Source organism: Mizuhopecten yessoensis, unplaced genomic scaffold, assembly GCF_002113885.1.
Source record: "Mizuhopecten yessoensis strain PY_sf001 unplaced genomic scaffold, ASM211388v2 scaffold10867, whole genome shotgun sequence".
Lineage (NCBI taxonomy): Eukaryota > Metazoa > Mollusca > Bivalvia > Pectinida > Pectinidae > Mizuhopecten > Mizuhopecten yessoensis.
The window spans coordinates 80391-101371 of record NW_018408761.1 but is presented as its reverse complement, the minus strand read 5'-3'; the positions used below and the strand labels follow the sequence as shown (position 1 = coordinate 101371).

Genomic DNA, 20981 nt, shown 5'->3' with positions numbered 1-20981 from the left:
ACAGGGATGTATGTAGGTCACCAATGATTATGGACAGTGTAAACACTTCTTTAACCAGGGAGGTATGTAGGTCACCAATGATTATGTACAGTGTAAACACGTCTTTAACCAAGGATGTATGAAGGTCACCAATGATTATGGACTGTGTAAACAAGTCTTTAAACAAGGATGTTTACCAATGATTATGGACTGTGTAAACACGTCTTTTACAGGGATGTATGTAGGTCACCAATGATTATGGACTGTGTAAATAAGTCTTTAAACAAGGATGTTTGTAGGTCACCAATGATTATGGAAAGTGTAAACACGTCTTTAACCAGGGTTGTATGTAGGTCACCAATGATCATGGACAGGGTAAACAAGTCTTTAACCAGGGATGTATGTAGGTCTTCAATGATTATGGACAGTGTAAACAATTATGGACAGTGTAAACACGTCTTTAACCAGGGATGGATGTAGGTCACCAATGATTATGTACAGTGTAAACACGTCTTTAACCAGGGATGTATGTAGGTCACCAATGATTATGGACTGTGTAAACATGTCTTTAACAGGGATGTATGTAGGTCACCAATGATTATGGACAGTGTAAACATGTCTTTAACCAGGGATATATGTAGGTCACCAATGATTATGGACAGTGTAAACATGTCTTTAACCAGGGATGTATGTAGGTCACCAATGATTATGGACAGTGTAAACACGTCTTTAACCAAGGATGTATGTAGGTCACCAATGATTATGGACTGTGTAAACAAGTCTTTAAACAAGGATGTTTGTAGGTCACCAATGATTATGGACAGTGTAAACACGTCTTTAACCAGGGTTGTATGTAGGTCACCAATGATTATGGACAGGGTAAACAAGTCTTTAACCAGGGATGTATGTAGGTCTTCAATGATTATGGACAGTGTAAACACGTCTTTAACCAAGGATGTATGTATATCCCCAATGATTAAGGACAGTGTAAACACGTCTTTAACCAGGGATGTATGTATTTTCTTTATTACCCATCATTTCAACTTCACTTGCTTGTTGCATAAAATAGTAATTTCAAATCACTGCTTTTGAAAACATGCATATATTGCATATATCAATCACTCCATATGATGCATATATATCATATGAATCATCCCAATGGCCCAGATGTCAGCATGCGAGTGTTTAAATGTGGGAGGAAATCTGAGTTCCTGGATTACTCCCACATATGGGTCACCTATCCGGGCACGTGGGTTTTCTCCGGGTACTCCGGTTTCCTCCCACATCAAGTCACATACGTTACACTATTAAAACAATCAATATAATGATCATCACAGTATTTTGATTGATATCAACTATTCTGAATATATTGGAGACTAATCAATCCCAAAATAATCCAAAGCAATATAATCAATATAGGAGAATCTAGGCTATGTTTATTTAAACTATAGTTGCACAGAACAGAACGTTTGTTTACATATTCATGTGCATTTGTTTTTGTTTATTTAGTGTGCTTAAAATTTTATCGGGGTTATATATCGTGATTTCATTTGTCAACATCTTCATCACGATGTCTGACTTATCAGTAACAACTGGTGTATGTACAATTATCTGCGGTAGGAATGCGGTCCACTACCTTAGACTAGTCCACAATAAAATGGTATTGTGAAATTAAAGCCAGCAACGTTCTCATCAGCGAATCAACGTTATTGAGACATTTTTGTTGAGTTTTGCTACTGCTTTGATAGACAAAAATAAGATTTTACTACATGGTGTCAAGACATTTTCCTTCTGCTGTGCTTGACACCACGTGGATTACGCAGTACCGTAAGAATCTGTGAACCCGGTGTGGTTTAATTGGTGGGATAAATGGTATATACAATATTGTAAACACACTAAACAGGGTATTTTATTACAGTTTAATGCCGTTGTGTTACCTGTCCATGTTACAGCTTATCTACGCCCGGTATGTTTACATTCATGGTCGCTGTCAGGGTAGGTTACCGGAAGTGTAGGCCGTATGCGTTATCAATTTCTAAGGCGGTGAAACGTCCATACATGGACTAGCATATCTGGCGGTAGGTGGCCATTTCTTAGTTTGCGTTTTATTTGTGTTTATGACTCCGTCTAAATAGAAAGATAATTGATAACATTTTGTTAACATTAATGTCGATTTGTCATATACAGAGTACGTTGTCTTTCATGCAGAATATCATTCAATCTGACCAACGATGTTGCTATTTATTTACATTCCTTATGGTTGCTTTTACCAATTTTTTGTAGTATATTTCAATGTATTTTAGTTTAACATGTAGGTAGTATAATAAGTATTACACAGCTCTTTTAATATTATTGACCAAGTCTATAGAATATACTGGCCTGTTCAAAATGTCTATAAAACCCGTCTTTATTGCTAATATGTATGCTAAAGTATGCGCTTGTACTAACAGTTGGGGTATTGCATAACTATAAGTAGTTTGTGTAACGGGACAACTTGTCCATAGCGTTGTATATCATGCACATTTTACCTTGCTCCTTATCAAATTTAAAAACCTGCAAACGTTAATCCATCGGGTCAACACGCCGTCCCGGTATGTTTGCTCATTTTGATAACCTCTCAATCTTGTCACTCGTTATAGCGACAGGTCAGAGTTCATTATCAATATCCTATGGTGTCTGGTTTATGGCGTTCTCTTTGCGCAACAACGAAATTATTCAAACCAGCCACCGCACAGCTATCTGCCGTAGATGTTCGATAATCCCTTTGAAGTTTAAATAAAAGATGGCATGTAAAGAAAACTGAACAGAACAATGCTGCAGGATTTTTATCAATAGCGACCTATTAACCTACAGGGTAGATTATTACTTTTATAATCCCTTCACGATAAGACTTTACTGCTGAATTCTTTATATCGTGTTCTGCTATGTTTTATTCTTGCTTTACTCACGAAAAATTAGGACGGTCTTCTTCCGGTACAACCTAGCTGATAAGCGCTACACTTAGTATTGACAAAACCTATTAGGTGTTTATCTAAGTAAATAGGATAGATAGTAAATGTACACACATCATTCGTAATCCTCTCTCATCCTGCCGTGTCAGTGCCTGAGCAAGCTAAGCTGCTGCACGCTATCAAACGGACAGTTTGTAAATAGCTCTACAAAACAACATGAACTTTTTACTGACCACACTAATTGTTTACCCTAGACGTTTAAATCAAGGCTGACGATAAATAGAGAGATTCCTCCTCTTTCACTATTGACAAAGTAATTAGTTGGTTTGCTGGGGAATCAGGGAGGTGGTGAGAGTGTGTGACAAAGTAATTATTTGGTTTGCTGGGGAATCGGGGAGGTGGTGCGTGTGTGTGACAAAGTAATTTGTTGGTTTGCTGGGGGATCAGGGAGGTGGTGCGTGAGTGTGACAAAGTAATTAGTTGGTTTGCTGGGGAATCAGGGAGGTGGTGTGTGTGTGTGAGTGGGTGTGTTCTACATGTACGAATCAATGCGATAATAAGGCCACCAGAAATATTTAGTTTATCAGCACAAACAATTAGTTGGTCGAAGTAAAAAAATAGGTAAAAATTACAGCAAAACCAGCATAAGGACTCATCAGTCGTGTTATAGATCAACATAATAAAAACCAACGTATATATTGTTCAGATACATACGTAATAATCCCGAAAACATGCTGCTTACAAACCCTTTCATAACGTTAAAAAATCACAATTTTGGCTTCACCTAACTTTGTGTATTTTATAAGGTGTTGCTATTGGTATGACGCTTATGCCTATCATGACCTCTTTGTATTTTGTCACCATTTCTCACCCAAATGTGATTTATTTAACAGGATAAAATCAGTTTATCAATTTTTAATGATGAAATACATATTACGAAGGAATACAATTTTGTTACCCTTACATGTATCATGTCCAGGCCTCGCACTCGGGAACACTTGTGTGTTGATCTGAGGGTTTAAATCAAATTCTTAGAGTAAAATGTATAGCATACAGTAAAAAGGGATAGCAACCTGTTCAAGCGGCATATAAAGGAAGCCATCTTGAAACCCCGCAGCGAGCCAGTTTGATTCGAGATGAGGGGGTTCATAGATTCGCGAACATCAATGACCATGTATTAAACAAAGTGTAGCCGAATTGATTCGATGATTTGATCGTCAATTTCGCACATTTATATCAACTTAGTGTACATACGCTTAAAGCGTAGCAGAATCGACAGTTTATTGTCTACTCATACATTTGTTATATTTCAGTGTGCATGTGCTTTACTGTTCATTTTCTATGATGAAGGTAATAGAGTTCATATCGTACTTGTCACTGAAACGTCAAACAAAAATGCTTGACTGGTTGTGCTATATGAACATGTATACAATTAACATTATAAGAAAAAGTAACTCAAAATATCAGAAAATGACAGCTAAGGTTCGTATAAATGTGTATTAGGTACAATAATATATATACGGATCGTGGGGTTGAGTTTTGTTGTCTCCCCATGTGAAGAAATAACAGGCAGCTTTATCGTTACAGTCTGGTGATTTTAACTTCATTTAAAAAATCTTTAACCACTGATACATCTCCGCAATCTTAAACTTCTGGAAAATTGTAGGTCTGTTCCAACAGATGTAATTACAAGCCATACTAACTTTAAATTCACTGTGCTATTTATGATTTGTAATTACGATGAGTATGACGATATTGTTACGTTTAACCTTTAACCATTCCAGACGGATGTACAAGACGATGAAGTCCCTTAGCGTGCTGATCGTCATATCGGTATTGGCTATGGTAGTGGTGGTAAGCTATGTATATGTACAGTACTCAGGCCCAGTGTCCAATCAGACTAAACCCACCAAACAACAGGAGACAGATACGTGGAAGGAAATTCAGAGGCAGCAATTACAAATAGAACAGCTCAATCAGAAAATAAATCGCCTGCACTCAAAACTAAATAAACAACGAGCTCAGCCAATACCGAAACAGAAGCAGAGTCAGCCGAGTGCCTTAGAAGAGAAACAACGCCAACTGTTCGATTCCTATAATAATATACCCGTAAAAGTATATGCTAACAACTATAGAGACAAAACCTGGACCAGGGTCCCTGAGTTGTGTCAGAACTTAGCAGGTTTTCAATCCACCAAACTCCACACATTGTCCGGCGTGTTGGACATATATATTCACGACCCAAAGAAGGACATATGGGTGAGTGGTGCACTAGCCAACGGACAGATATGGGAGTCAGGATTAGTTAACTTAATTTTAACAACATTAAAGAAAGAGAAAGATGCAGCTTTTCTGGACATTGGCGCAAATCTCGGAGTGTATTCATTGTTTGCTGCTAAACAAGGGGTCAATGTTATATCTATAGAACCCTTAATGGTCAACGTCCAGCGGATGTGTACTTCTATTCGCGCTGGTCATCTCTCGGACAAAATGACCATTGTCCGTGGCGCCTTGTCTGATATGTCCGAGAATGTCACGCTCGGTATCGACGCTAATAACGTGGGAGGATCGTTTGTCATCCAGAATCAAAATGAAAATAAAGTCAAGGCAAGTCATGTGGAAGGACAACACTCAGATGTTGTCATGTCAGCTACACTAGATGACCTCTTAAATCTTCCCGATTTTAATTTTTCACGAGTGGTTATAAAAATGGACGTTGAGGGATATGAACATAAAGTGGTGCGAGGAGGGGTCGAATTCTTTGACAAAGTCGCTGTACCAACCATTCTCATGGAATGGGAGTTTCATAAAGGTGCTGAGAGTGGAACGGAAATAATAAAATTCTTCGGATCTAGAAACTATATTGCATATGACCCGATGGAAAATACATTTTTGGATTCGAAATTGTCAAGGTCATGGCCACATGAAATAGTTTGGAGGAAGAAAGTATAACTCAATGCATATTGCAATACCGCGAAATGCGGATAATTATGAAAGTTCTTATTTTATATCTTAATAAATTTATTAAATGATTAAATGCAGAATTACCGCCCCTTTATTTGGTCCCTATGTTACACTAGTTTTTTTCTTCTTCGAATAATGGTTTATTCCATATAATGTAGTTCCCGTGGTTAAGTAAAGTCACCTTTCTACATTTAGCTTTCATTAGCTTCCGCAGTCATCATTTTAAAACATATATTATGACTCACTGGAGAATATTTAATCGCTTCGCTTGTAAAAGTAATTGTTGTTCTCTCCACTTTGTTTATTATTTGTCATAAACAGCTGATTTTGTTTGCCTCTGATATTTGCTTCATCAATCCTTCTTTCACTTTAAAATGATAAACGCAGAAAAATAACATAATCTGTATAACAAATGTGATCGTTTTGTCTAACACGACAATAGTCATATCTTGTTGCATTGACATTAGTCTACCTAAATTACAATGAGAACAACTAGCACATCTGTTGTTAATTCAGGCAAATTTCTACAAGACTATAGGAGGTATTTGCCTGATGATTTCATTCATGAATACTTCTATATATTGGCCTTCATCTAGTTAAAAACAATAATGATTACTTGACTAACTCCATGACGACGACTTTACATTCACCTCTATTAAGTTTACTTTTCTCATAATTTAGATTCCGGTCCAGAGTTTATTCGTCATACTTGATTCAAGAAGTTCTTAGGTAGAGTGTTTATCAGAGAGTCTATTATCTCTGTTAATAAAATTTTAACGTGTTTATGCCCTGATTTTCACCCTTGATATCCTATTGTCTACCATTATAAAACATTTCCTCATTATTTCTTTTAACTGCGGTCACCTAAATTACTGCCTTTATTGCAATTGGTGACCTACAGCGCAAAAAAACGTACCCTGCAACAGCACTAAGAATCAAATCCGAGTTTTAACTGAAGTTTTGAGGCCACCTCCGAGTTATAGTGAGGATAAATAACGTCATCTATTAGTTTAAGTACGGGTTAATGCCGTCACTTCTGAGATTCAGTCGGGTTAATGACGTCAACTCTGAGTTGAGTGAGTTTTCAATGTGATCCCTTTGTTCGGTGTTTCCTTAACCTTCTGGTACTGTCCTTTTATAAGAATTTGAGTTAAGATTGCGCCTTTATAAACTGGTGTTCCGCATTTGATATAAATTATAATGTGTTTTTATTTTATAAAATACGGGTCAATACACAGCTGCTGACAGTTCGATAAGTTTAACGACAATTGATTGGAAAAGTTTGTATCTAGTGTTTTGATTAGGTTTAGATTTAGTATTGTGTAATTTCCTATCAACAGCTATGGTCTCTTTATTTTATCAACCTTACCATTCCAAAGAAATTCATAAAAGATACAATTGAGTTTATGAGGAATTTGTTCACTTGGATTTGGTAAAGAAATAAACAAATGATTAAATTGGGATACCATTAATGATTTTATGACATGTATTTTACCAATAGGTGTAAAAGATCTTCTTTTCCATGAATTAATAATAGATTTAAGCTTAAAAAGTTTTTTATCAAGTCTATCATAAGTAACATCCCAGGTATATTTTTTTTCTTCAGTATAATGCATTATGTCATAAATAAGCCTAGTATTTTCACCTATATATCTTCCTGACAAAAATCAAGTCTGATCTGAGTTGGTAAGTTTTTGCAATACTGTTTTTACCCTACGTGCTATTGTTCCTGAAGCTATTTTATAAACTATATTCAAAAGTGAAAAAAGGACGTCAGTTTTTGATGAAGTGTCTAGGTTTATTATCTTTTGGAATGCAAGTAATGATACCCTGTCTTTGAACAATGGAAAGTTGACCTATTTCATAACCAAAATTTATAGATCTAACTACAAAATCATTTAAAAAAATCAGTAGTGAAACCATCAGACCCTGGGCTTTTAATCTAACTTCTTCGATAATTTCTCTCTGATTTGTAACAATCTCTCCATTTTCTTTTTCCAGTTTCTGAATAATCTTAGAAGTGAAATTTCTATTCTCCAAGTTAAAAAACATATTTGGTAGGCTTTTCCCCTTCTTCTACCCATATTACTCTTGATATTATAATACTACCCTTAATCTTGTGTAGCCTGATATTTTTTAACTCAGTTTTTTTCATTTAGTTCCTCAACATCTGCATTATTCCCATCTTCCAAATCTTGTATTAAATCTTTAAGTTCTTTTTCTCTTGACTTTTATTGTTCTTTCTTATACGAGGTATAAGCAATAGTTTCCCCTTTTATTTCTATTAGAAGAGTATCTAAAAAAAGGTGATCAGCAATTGTAAACTGAATTAATTCATTTGGAATTTCCGATAAACTATTAACGTTATATATGGGTAGAGAATACTGCAATTAAACTGTAGTAATTGTTTTATTGATAAAATCAGGAAAGTCTAAATCAGATATTAAAGAGTTATTAAACTCCACAGACCCTTTCCCTTCTTCAATGTATTAAACTTTGTAGAAATGTTTGGAGAAGAATGATCCGATCTGTATCCAGCATCTATACCTGCATTGATAACACCACCCAATAAACACTCTTAAACTAGAAAAAAAAATCTAAACGTGCTTGCTTCAATGGATTAGTCTTCCTCCAAGTAAATATTCTTGTATCAGTGTGATGTTCTCTATAAATATCTACTAAACTAAATGTATCTATAATTTCCCTTTGGATTATTAACTTGTCTTCAGTTTTGATCGTAATCAAGCTCTGGGTTTAAAACCAGATTAAAATCTGCATAGTTTCTGAAATCATTTAACAAAAACTCGGGAGCATCTGTGTTAGGGCCATATGTTACAATAAGTGTTAGTCGTGAGCCCTCTATTTCTAAATCTAGTCTCAAAAAATTGTCTGAGGAATCTTTTTTGTCTTTATAAACTTTAAATTCAAAATTGTTGTAACACAGCACTGCAACTCCCCTCGAGTTCGACTTATATGAGTTAAAATAGCAGCTTAAACCCCACTCATTTCTTACTATTTCTTCATTCTCTACCTTAAAAAGGGTGTCTTGAAGACAATAAAGATTATATGATTAACCCCGTTAGTACGAAAACACATCCTTTCTTTTAACATTATTACCTAACCCTTGACAGTTAACGAAAAAAATGTAATGCAGTCAGCCATATTTGTCACACGAATACTTCAAAGGAATAGTGCCGCAACGCAAAGGACAGTATAGAGAATAAAGAGAGAGAATGAAGAGGAAAAGGAGTTAAGATAAATCATCTGTGGTCAACTGATATAGACTACTGCTAATTCATGCATACTTTTTATTACACCATGCACTCGAAGGGAAGCTAAGTGTATAACCGGAAGTAGATCGCTAGTATGCAAAACATACATAAATATTTCCGGATTTGTAAAAAAAGAAACAACCTTTTCTTCCAAGTTATACTAAATAAATAATAAATCATAATATAAACATAGGATATCGAAAGTAGCATCAGTAATAAAATAGCCACACAGCACATGAAATTAATTATTAATTATTAATTATTAAATATAATAATACAAAGGTATTATAGAACCATCATCAAATGTTACATCAAGTGTAGTATCAAAACATGTTCGTTCATTCGATTTTACACCGCTTATTACGAGAAAGATAATTACGCTAAAACTTGAGAGAAAAGAGAAAACAATCGAATAAAACTATATACTTCCAAACTCATATATATAAACACATATAAATACTTATCATTAAATAATAACTCTATACTGTCCTTCAATAAGAAGAGACGTCAATAAAAAGCGCTGATGTGATCAGCATTTATACACGTATAGTAATTCTCAATATATTACAATCGCTGTATACATGTATCACGAACTGATGTATATTAATCGCATCTGACATTTAAAAATACTTAACAAATACAATACGTACTCCAATTGATACATTTAGTATAGTCACATATTCATTGCATATTGTATATTATGTTTTAGACATACGTACTGTAATAAAGAACTATAGCCGGACGAAAAAGGAAGCATCTCAAAATGAGAAATGCGTAATAAAACAATCATCGCTACTGTTTTGCCTGGCGTAAAAAGGGGCCATCTCAAAATGAGAAATCAGAAACATTTTGAGGACAACAACAAAATACATTCACTGTGTATCAATCACTTATTTAGTAATAAATACTATATTTACTTCAATTCAAGTAGTAATTACACAATGACCTTGTATATATTGTAGTAATGTAAATGTTTTATACATAGTACTGCAGTACCAGATAATAAACTTAGATGAGTTATAAAGCGGACGTAACAAGGGGACATCTCAAAATAAAAAAGGCGTAATCTGACGTAAATAATGGGCCATCTCAAAATGAGAAATCAGAAACATTCTGCGCGGGAAAAAAATGGGGTGAAACTATATTGTTACGAATTCATATATGCAAACATATATACTTATCTGTCTTATAATAAATAGTCATAACAATAAACACTTCACTCTATCATTCAATGCTTTATATCTGTTCTAACAAAATACGCTGATTTGATCAGCATTTGTAGTTATGCTCAATAAATATATTACAATCGCTGTATATGAAGAACTGATCGTATATTAATTGCATCTGATAAACACTTATAAGTACAATATTAGCTCGAATTGAACTCATGTAGTAATTACACAATTACATTGTATATTGTAGTACTATAAATGATAAACTTGGTGAGTTGCATAAGTATATAGGACAGCAGACATTCTTACAGATTAAAATGTATACTTTATATGGGCTTACCTGTAGCTACGTTTTTATACAATCCATGCACACATCCTCACTATGACGAAAATCACTAAATGACACACAACACTATTTACACACCGATCGGTATAGGCAAAAGACCGTGCCCAAAGCCCTGCACCGATCTTCACAATCAAAGTTCAATATCGTGAAAAGTTGGCGTCCTCCAGCAAATAGTTCTCCTCTAGTGGGGTGTCAAAACAAAGTTGTCTATTTTTGCCGTTCTGCAGCACTACGAAAAGTTTGCCATCCCAGTTCAACCTAAACGCGTCCCGCAGTCTCTGCTGGTTGAATTTTGTCATGTCCTCGAATAATTGATAATTTCCTGCTTCTTCCTTCTGTGTGTAAATTAAAAAAAACAACAACGTTTGTAGGTTTGTCCCTGGAGAATCGCCCTAGCCTGTGTGCAATGTCAATGACCTCACTACGGAGGGACGCCATACGTTTCTCGTTCACACATTTCACTGCATGTCCCACACATTCCTCCACCGTCTCCTTGTCCGAGGGATCGCTCAGTCCGGATATCCGAATAAATTTTTACGTCCGTGCTGTTCTATGTCAATATATTTGGACTCCAGGTCTATCTGACCAAATTCCATCTCATCTCCTTTTGTCTCTAGATTTTCTATTGTTTTTCTCAATTGGTCGTTCTCCGTTTCCAGCTCAAATATTCTTCCCTCAGGTTTCTCCAGAAGCTCTCTATTGTCCGCCGTGATGTCATCCGTTAGCTTGGCTATCTATTCGTCCGTATGTATTTTACCAGCGTTTCTGTTTATTAATGTAATTAATGCAATGGATTATCTTAGTATTTAATTCAATCCATGTGTGTTTTTATTTCTATTTTGTTTTTTGTTTTTGTTTTACAATATATCAATTACCTCTTCAGGTAAAAATGATTGTGTTTAGCGTTGTTAAGGAGACGGTCTATAACACTTTGTTAAGATTTAGTTGGTATTGCAGTCTTTGTTATATTTCTGAACCTGTCCGTGATATATTTATGATTTCTGAGTAATCTGTACACATCGTTTTTCAAAGAGATTTGTAAACCTGATTTGTTAACAAAATTTAATCTGTTAATAAATTGGAACTTGTATAAACACTGTGTAGAAATGCTTAGTAAAATATTTGGTTTGATTATCTCGCATGAACAACTATTTCCATTAAAAGCATACGATTATTCCGGGATTGGCTATATCAGCAATGTCGTTTGAACTCAAGCTAAAAGTAAGTATAATCAATATGAATCTTTATAAAATTAACTTAACAATAAGAAGGGATGGCGACTAGGTTGTGATTCATGCGAGGTGCTAACTGCTGAAATATTGTGACCTGTAAACGAGACAAATGTCTGCTAATATATTCTGTTTTCCTGGTATGTGCTGAGCTTTAAGCAGAATGTTTAATTGCGATGCCTTTGCTACTAATCTGCGGAAAAGTTTCATGATAGTTGGTTGTCAACTACAGCTGAATAGTCGGTGTGAAACAACACGCAGGAATTTGCCAGAGACTGGTTTATATATAACGGGGCTTTATCTGACTTTAGATATAAGGGGGTCAGATCAGACTAAATATAACTGGGTCAGATCTGACTTTACATATAACGGGGCCATATTTGACTTTATATATAACGGGCCAGATATGACTTTATATATAACGGGGCCAGATATGACTTTATATATAACGGGGCCAAATATGACTTTATATATAACGGGATCAGATATGACTTTATATATAACGGGGCCAGATATGACTTTATATATAACGGGGCCAGATATGACTTTATATATAACGGGCCAGATATGACTTTATCGATAAACGAGAATCCGGATGTTTAAAATCTGATTACCTTATCAAGTCTTTAAAACAGGATTTAAAAATCCGGTTATTGTGAAATATGTCAATGAAAATGCCCTTTAACAGCTGTGAATACAGTTTTCGATTATATTTTCATTTTTTTAGACTAAACACCTGTGAATGCATTTTCAGGTTTACATTCAAAAAATATTTTTTCATAAAACACTGGATAAAAACTAGCATTCAATTGTCGTTTAGCTTATCAAGCTGTCAGCAGCTGTGTCTTGGTCTGTATTTCATAAAAGGAATCATTATGTATCAATTGCGGAACACAAGTTTATAAAGGCGCAATCTTAACTCAAATTCTTATAAAAGGACAGTACCAGGAGGTGAGGAGACACCAAACAAAGGAAACACATTGCAAACTTACTTATCTCACAGTTAGCACTTCAACTAATAGTGCTTAATTTATCAGCACGATAACTCGAAGGCAGTGATGTAGATCACCGTAAATCGAAGAAATAAGGAAAAGTTTCTAATAATGGTAGACAATAGGACAAACGGATGTCACAGGTGAAAATCAGGACATACACACGTGCGGGAAAAAAATCAACTTTTGTAAAATAGGGACCAAATAAAGGGACGGTAATTCTGCATTTAATTATTGAATGAATTTAGTATAGCTCTTGTACCTTGTTAAAATATTAAATAAAAACTTTCATAATTATCCCTAGGGCATTTCTCGGTATTGTAATAATGCATTTCGTTGTATCTAGAAACTATACTGCATACGACCCGATATACAATACAATTTTGGATGCGAAATTGTCAAAGCCATGACCATATGAAATAGTTTGAAGAAAGAAAGTATAGACTCAATGCGTATTACAATACCAAGAAATGCCTTTGGGACATACAAAAATGTATATGAAAGTTTGTATTTAATATCTTAACAAGATACAATTGCTATAATATTTAAATATAGAATTACCGTCCCTCTAAGTTGTGTTGCCTTTGCTTTTGCTTTTATAACTTGGCGTTTTGAAAATGATATAATGCATTGTACTAGTGTTTCTGTTTATTGATGGAATTAAAGTAATGAATTGTCTCAGTATTACATTCTATCCATGTTTGGGGTTCTTTCTTTTTTGTTTCTGTTTTTACGTTTTACCATGTGTAACCTTTTAAATTAAAAGAAAAATATGTTTGTTTAACGTCGTTAATAAGACGTTCTGTAAACCTTTGTTAAAATTCAGTTAGTTTTGTCATTAGTTATCTATGGGTTGGGAGGGGTCTACGGGCTCATAGACCCCGTCTGGTCTTTATAGACCCCGGGACAAAGGCCTACAAACCAAAGGGGTCTATGAGCCCGTAGACCCCTCCTAACCCAGATATATCGAATTTGTCACCCTGACAATCTGTTATTACTTTTTTTTTTCCTGCAAAATTATATGTCACTTTGTGAGTTTCAGTTGTAAGGTGACAGTACCAACATCAGATCACCAAACCATCATTTTAATCATTCATTGAAAAATCTGAGGAGGAATTATATTAATCTATCATTGTATCAAAAGAAGAATATCGATGGGTGTTCTTATAAACTAAATTAGCAACGGGGTTCACTTGAGATATTTATAGAACGCTCTGAAGTCACCAATCACCGTTTCCATTTTTTGCGAATGTCAGGATCCCAATCGGATCAAGGCCCGAATTTTGCAGTTTCTTATACTTCAAATGAATATTTTTTGTCAGCATATTAACATTTCATTATGACCTTTAGAATTTATATGACAAAAAGTATTTCTATAGTGTGAATTTATTCCTATAGTCCAAAGCAGAATGCATAGTCGTCGCACGCTCCATTTTTTAAAACGTAATAAAAACACTGACATTTGAGTTTGAATTACGTTTTCTAGTGCTATTTGAACTTTAAAACTAACCATCTGTAGACCATATCGGAGTTTACATTATTTTACCTGGCTGTCCTAGTTGTGAATGTAATACAAACAGACTAATACTTCGTGACATACATTACTTTATAGGGAAATCCAAACGTTTTAACTTTTACAAGATCTAGAAAGCCATTATATTGACAAAAACTGTAATTGTCTATGAAAACAGTTGAACTAGTTGTGAATTTATTTGATTATGTAATAAATGTATATTTTCACTTATTTATTTTGTGCTCCTCTACACAACGTTTTACTTATACTTTTGATAAATGTACATATCGGGTTAATTCTGTATATTTAATAGTAGATTAAATAGTTACATATAAATAAATTAATACACAGTTTAGGTGGTGATGACCTGTGCAGTACTTGCACATGGATTTTTTTCTATCTACCTGACTTAATCGAGTGTTAAATAATTACTCATGTGTACACGTGTAATTATGATAATTAATAACTATATTTATGTTTTGTTTGTGTGTGTGTGTCTGTGTCGGTGTGGGTATGTCCTATGTTGTATTGTAAGTAATCAAAAGTGAGTTACCTCCTTTTAATTACTTTATCGTCTACATTTATGTATTTTCATTTCAAAATATCTATAACATATATTTAGCTAAAGTTCTATAATATTCTTGTAACATTGAAGCTATCTATGGAAAGAATTTATATAGGCTTGTCTGTTATTCGATTCATTTGACCATAACACAATGTCAATTAAAATATGTTGAAATGAAAATGAAATGAAATGAACCATCTGTAGGCAAAATATGTTGCATGGCTATCTATTATAAGGCTACATCATTCTTATAACTGATTTGTCGACACATTTATTGATTTATAAGCATTTTTGCAAAAAGTGATCCGATTTGGGTACTGATCCGATTCGGGTACTGTCACCTTACTTGACTGCTACCAAAGAAGCACCTACCGGACATCTTTTCAGCAATATTTTGGACAAAATAAGCACCTTAGAGGCCCCATCAGTGTATGTTAGTTGAATTTGCTGTCGTGTTAGATTGCCTGTAGGCTATTTCATCATGTGAATGATTTGTAAACCTCAAACGCTTGAGTGTGTCGGACGCCATCTGTTCTGTTGTAGGAAATCCCTCCTGCCTCGGAGCACCCTGGCCTGTGGTGTAGGCGCACGTATTAAAACACAGTTATATATTGAATGAATTAAAATTATCTCGACGCTGATAGGCGACCGACTGGGTGCACATTAAACCGTTTGTGTCAGTAAAAGTTCATGCAACGTATAAACAACAAACATGCGACAATCGATACAGGTCAGTTAGGCATACTGTAGCGGAGTGTATATACAAAGCATGCAGCAGGAATGTGCTAAAACTACTACTCTATAAAACACACACAATGTCATATACACACAAACGGGGTCTCCACGAAAAGCAGGTGTCCAGTACTGTTTCATGAAAGTCTCTCCAGTACTAATACATTTTTACTCTGTATGGCATAATATCTAATAATCCTTTCTTTCTGTTAGTCAGTAGCTTAGATAAAAACAGTTCACGGTGCCGGTGAAGAGCATAACACATCCGCCTGGTGATAAATTCCTCATTTCCAAGCGAATCTGGGTCAGGAGGACTTACACTGGATGAGTCAAGAATAAAGGCAATGTTCAGCCTTATATTATCACCTAAATGTTGTGATAATTCCTCCAGGTGGGGTTGGCGTACAGATGAGAGGGTTGGGCAATCAATAATGAAATGCTTCCTTGTTTCGGCTCCTTGCTTTCAGAGAAGGCACGTGGGGTCCACAGTGTTTTGATTGAAGGCACTTCAGTTGCTCTGCAGGAGATAGGTACCTGTCAGTAGCCTCAGTTTTACTGACATTCTTCTAATGTCTCCCCTGTCAGACGATACAGTGGACAGTACCGGGTGCATTACTCCGGCCTTAAAGTTAATGCAGTTTAGATATTTGAGGGACTTGAAATAATTTGCCTGGCTGACTATATAAGTTTCCCAATAGACGTTGACATTTCTGTTGATTTTAGACTTCCAATGCGCGTAGGACATGTCGGAATCCATCACATCCTGAGCACTAGGTAGATCATATATTGCTTACAAGTTGGATATTTCTTCAAACCAGCTTTTTGATTTCGAATGAACTGCAAGTAGTTGTCTCTTGGCGGTTTCCGACTCAACTGAGGGCTTGAACGAGATTGATTCGAATAAGTTCAGCATATTTTTGTGTATCTTATCTTTTAATGGAAATGTTCCCGTAAGTACATACACTGCAACGTCTGCCACATTGCCTGGGAGGGAGAATATTAGCTTCAGTAATTTCCGGAATTCGCTTTCCACAGGTTCCTGGCTCTTATTCGTTGAGGCTAGTATTTCCAGTCCGTGCGTGAAAATTGGAACCACATACGTGTTAAGTATGTGGAGGTTTGTGGATGGGTTGAGCCCGTTTTCCCCGTAAAGCCCTGTACCCATAATAATAATATAATAATATACAGCATTTATATAGCGCCCTATATAATTTGTAAAACTACTGTAAGGCGCTTTACAACATATGGATAATAGTAATGGTTATAATTGTGAAAACAAACAAGAAAGGCTTACAATCACTTTCAAACATTTAACAAGCAATGTGCACATAATTGAACAAATAAAAGGGTGGTATTTACATGATGTCTTTGCAAAGATTATAAAATGCAGACGTGAAGAGGTGAGTTTTTATGTCCCTTTTGAACTTGGCCAGGGTATTCGACTTCCTAATAGCTGATGGTAAGCTATTCCACAACGTAGCCGAAACCCTCCCAAAGCATCTGTTTCCGTAGGTCACAGTACGAGATTTTGAAACACACAACAAAGATTCTGACTCCGACCGCAGTGATCTTGACGGCTGATACATGGTAACAAGCTCCTGTAAGTACTGAGGAGCTGTTCCATTCAGTGTCTTGTATGTGTATACCAGAATTTTGTACTACGACCTGTATCGTACAGGTAACCAGTGCAACGAATAAAGCGCAGGTGTGATGTGCTCTCTCTTTCGAGTACGAGTAACTAGCCGTGCTGCAGTGTTCTGAACCCTCTGCNATGAATGCAGCAAAATTTTGCATGCATCAGCCGTTAGAAACTGCCGAATACAGCCGATGTTCCTGATCTGGTAGTAACAGGATTTGGCAATAGCGTTCACTTGTTTCTCCATGTTCAGAGAACTGTCAAAGTATACCCCTAGGTTTTTAACAGCTGGAACAGTCTCAATAGTTCTGGCACCAACCTTGAGCTGGAGAGCCATTGTTTGCTGACACTTTGGGGAAAAGACGATTAGTTCCGTCTTTTCCTGATTAAGTTTAAGCATGTTGGCGTTCATCCAGATACTGATATCTATCAGACAAGCTTCCAGACTTTCTGAGACTGTATTCCAACTGTCCTGTGGTTTTATGACCATGAAAATTTGTGTGTCATCAGCATAGCAATGATAGCGAAGGCTGTCGACGACAAATCTCTCCAATCGGTTTGGAGTACATACAATATTTTCGTGGTCCTAACACCGACCCTTGAGGAACACCGAAATCTAGTACTTTGTCATTTGAGGTGGAAGATCCGATGGCAACACACTGTCGTCGTTCACTCAGGTAAGACCATTTAATGACATATTTACAACATACTTTGTGAAAAACGTCTCATATTACATATAGAAGTATGACGTATATGTATGGTACTCAGTAGTAAATATGTTAGTCTATATATTACGAAACATTAGTATTTTGAATAGAGTTATTTGCTTATTTGTTTTTTTATCATTACTTGAATTATTTAGTTGATGTTTTCAGTAACATAGTTTTGTATGCATATTACTATCAGCTTGTTCGTTCCATTGTATATATAGGAGATTTGAGGTGGTGATTACTCACATACCTTAGATTAAGGTTGTTTGTGAGATTTAATTATACTCAACAAAAACAATACACGTTATAATGTATTCAGATTCGGATTCAGATTCAGATGATATCATTGTGTTTTTCGACACATCGGAGAGAAGACATTAAATATATAGTATTTACAAAACAATACAATGACATACAGTATGTTACACTGTAGTACAACACGACACAATAGTATGCATGTATATTATGAAAAGTAGTCTAACATACACATGCACTTTGATCTGACCTCATATCATAATGATATACATAATATTCTTATTCAGTTAGATGCAACAACACACTTCATAACAATACAAAATATTACTTTAAAATACATTATGATATAGCAAGTCACAAGTTATTATCACACATCGTTACTATACCTCCCCAGACAACACTATAAGAGAATTGTTCCCGAGGGAAAGGGTCATAATAGATTTAGTACATCACATGACTGTTATTTGACAATAAAAAGACAAACATGAGGAATTTCATTGATAACATTTTTAATAATTAACTGCTGGAAATTCGAACGTAACATTTGAAATTTTGATTCATTAGTTGTTGTTAATTGTAACGGTACACTTACTTTTGAAAGAAGGTGCACAAACAATGGAATGTCGAAATCTTTGCTGTAATGTCTTTGTATGGGACGTTTAACGAATCAAACCAGTCACGAATTCAATCAACATCTTTTAATGGCGGACACCCCGCATCTCAATTCCAATAGACCAAGGTACATCACTCTTAATGAATTACATTACTTGGTCACTCTCGACGATACAACTGTTTCCTTCATTGCGGACGAGCGTGTTTGGAGTCGGTTTGAATGGTGTTGGTGTTGCGTTTAATGTCGACACACAATTTGTTCATATGTTTCATGTACGCGTCGCGATCCCGTACTCCTTCGTCCACTCGACTCGAACTCAGTTCCTCAACTTGAGGCAGTTTCGTTCTGAGTTGACAACCAAACATCAACTCCGCTGGTGAAATTCCAGTCGTGTTGTGTGGTGTCGTCCTGTAAGATCAACAAATACGTTCGGAGTTTTTTTTCCCAATCCTTTGATTCCGCATGTGCTTATTTTATCCGTTTTAGTAACGATCTGTTTTGACGTTCAACTTCACCGTTTGCGGCCGGATGTAGCGGCGTTACACGTCGGTAGTGTATCCCACTGTCTCGCAAGTATTCTTTGAATCGGAATGAGATGAACTGCGGTCCATTGTCGTAGGTTATAGACTGTGGCAAACCATGCCTACAAAACATGTTTTCAAGTGTTTCGATAATCTTTTCGGTCGAAATATCTTTTGTGATCTCGATTTCGTAGTAATTCTATAATAATCCACAGCTACGAAGACATAGTGACCAGATGGGAGCGGACCCATCAGATCAATAGCCAGATCCTGCCAGGGTTTCGTTGGGAGCGGTGTTGGAGATATCGGCTCGGGCCTAGTGCTTCCGTCAACTATTTGACATCCATGACATGATTTAACATATTTCTCCACATCCCTGTCCATTTTAGGCCACCATACTTTTGTTCTGAGCTGTTGTTTGATGCCTACCATGCCCAGATGTCCCTGGTGTGCTAAGTCAATACATTTCCCTCTGAGCCCTTCCGGAATAACTAATCGTGTATCGCGTAGTACCAAATATATCAACTGACTCAGTTCATCGTTCACCGGAAAAAATGCCGTGCTCGTTTTGTCTCATTGCTTCATTTTTAAACATTCACGCACGTCACTCAACTCCTCGTCGATTTTGGAAGCTTCCTCAACCTCAACGTGTAGATAGTGCTGACGGAGTAGACTCCCTTGCAACGAATGTGATGAAATCCTCGGTTTCGCGCTCGAATTTTCTCCTGGGTTCTAAATTCCTCGTGTCGACTAGTCGCGATAGGGCATCTCCATCAGGTTTTGGAACTACGATCACTGGGCTTACCCACGGAGTAGGTTTCTCGACCCTCTCAATAGTATCTAGGGCTTCTAGCTCATCAATTTTGTCGTTCACCTTTTGACGAAGACTGTATGGAACCCTGTACATGCTCTGAGCAACCGGTTGTACCTGCTCATCAATGTGTAGTTTCAGTTGGTACCCCTCTAGTTTGCCGATTCCTTCAAATCACTCAGAATATTTCCCAATCTAGTCTCTAGTGTCTGTCACATTATGAATATGAATCTTCAAGATTCCTAGCTGAGTAGCAGAAGATTTCCCCAGCAACGCAGGCCCTTTTCCATCCATGACGAAAATCTCTGTCTCGTGTTTCTCTCCATTTTCTGGCATGGATACCGTTGTCGTGAACTTTCCTACAAGTTTCAAAGGTTCTTCAGATCCATATGTAAATAATTTCTTGTCAGTCTTCTCCGACGCACATTTTATCTTGTTTACCTTAAACTTTTCCCACAAATTTCTGTCAATGATGTTCACTGTTGCACCGCTGTCTATTATGAAGTCTACCATCTGTACATCTATTTTTAGCTTAACCACATCCGTCTTTGATCCCTGTGTGACTTTAAACGCATAATCATCGTTGTCGTCATCATCCTGATGATCCGTGTCTACAGAGCGTACCTTTCCGTTTCCCCTGAATTTCCTTTCTGTGGGTCTTTGACCATGTTGACAATAACTGTTCTGTCCTAGATTTCTGTACGAGTTATCTACCTTTAC

General features: G+C 36.1%; 1 protein-coding gene across 1 annotated transcript; it reads left to right on the top strand.

The window, feature by feature from the left end:
* The first annotated feature begins 1970 nt into the window (after positions 1 to 1970).
* Positions 1971 to 7423, top strand: LOC110463123. The gene is made up of 2 exons (XM_021517483.1): positions 1971 to 2057; positions 4715 to 7423. The coding sequence occupies exon 2, from the start codon at positions 4719 to 4721 to the stop codon at positions 5880 to 5882; it is 1164 nt and encodes a 387-aa protein (XP_021373158.1). The 5' UTR covers positions 1971 to 2057; positions 4715 to 4718; the 3' UTR covers positions 5883 to 7423.
* The last annotated feature ends 13558 nt before the right edge of the window (positions 7424 to 20981 follow it).

Bases quoted from the DNA above. Each gene is read 5' to 3' on its own strand.
- LOC110463123 (XM_021517483.1), top strand. From the start codon at position 4,719: ATGTACAAGACGATGAAGTCCCTTAGCGTGCTGATCGTCATATCGGTA.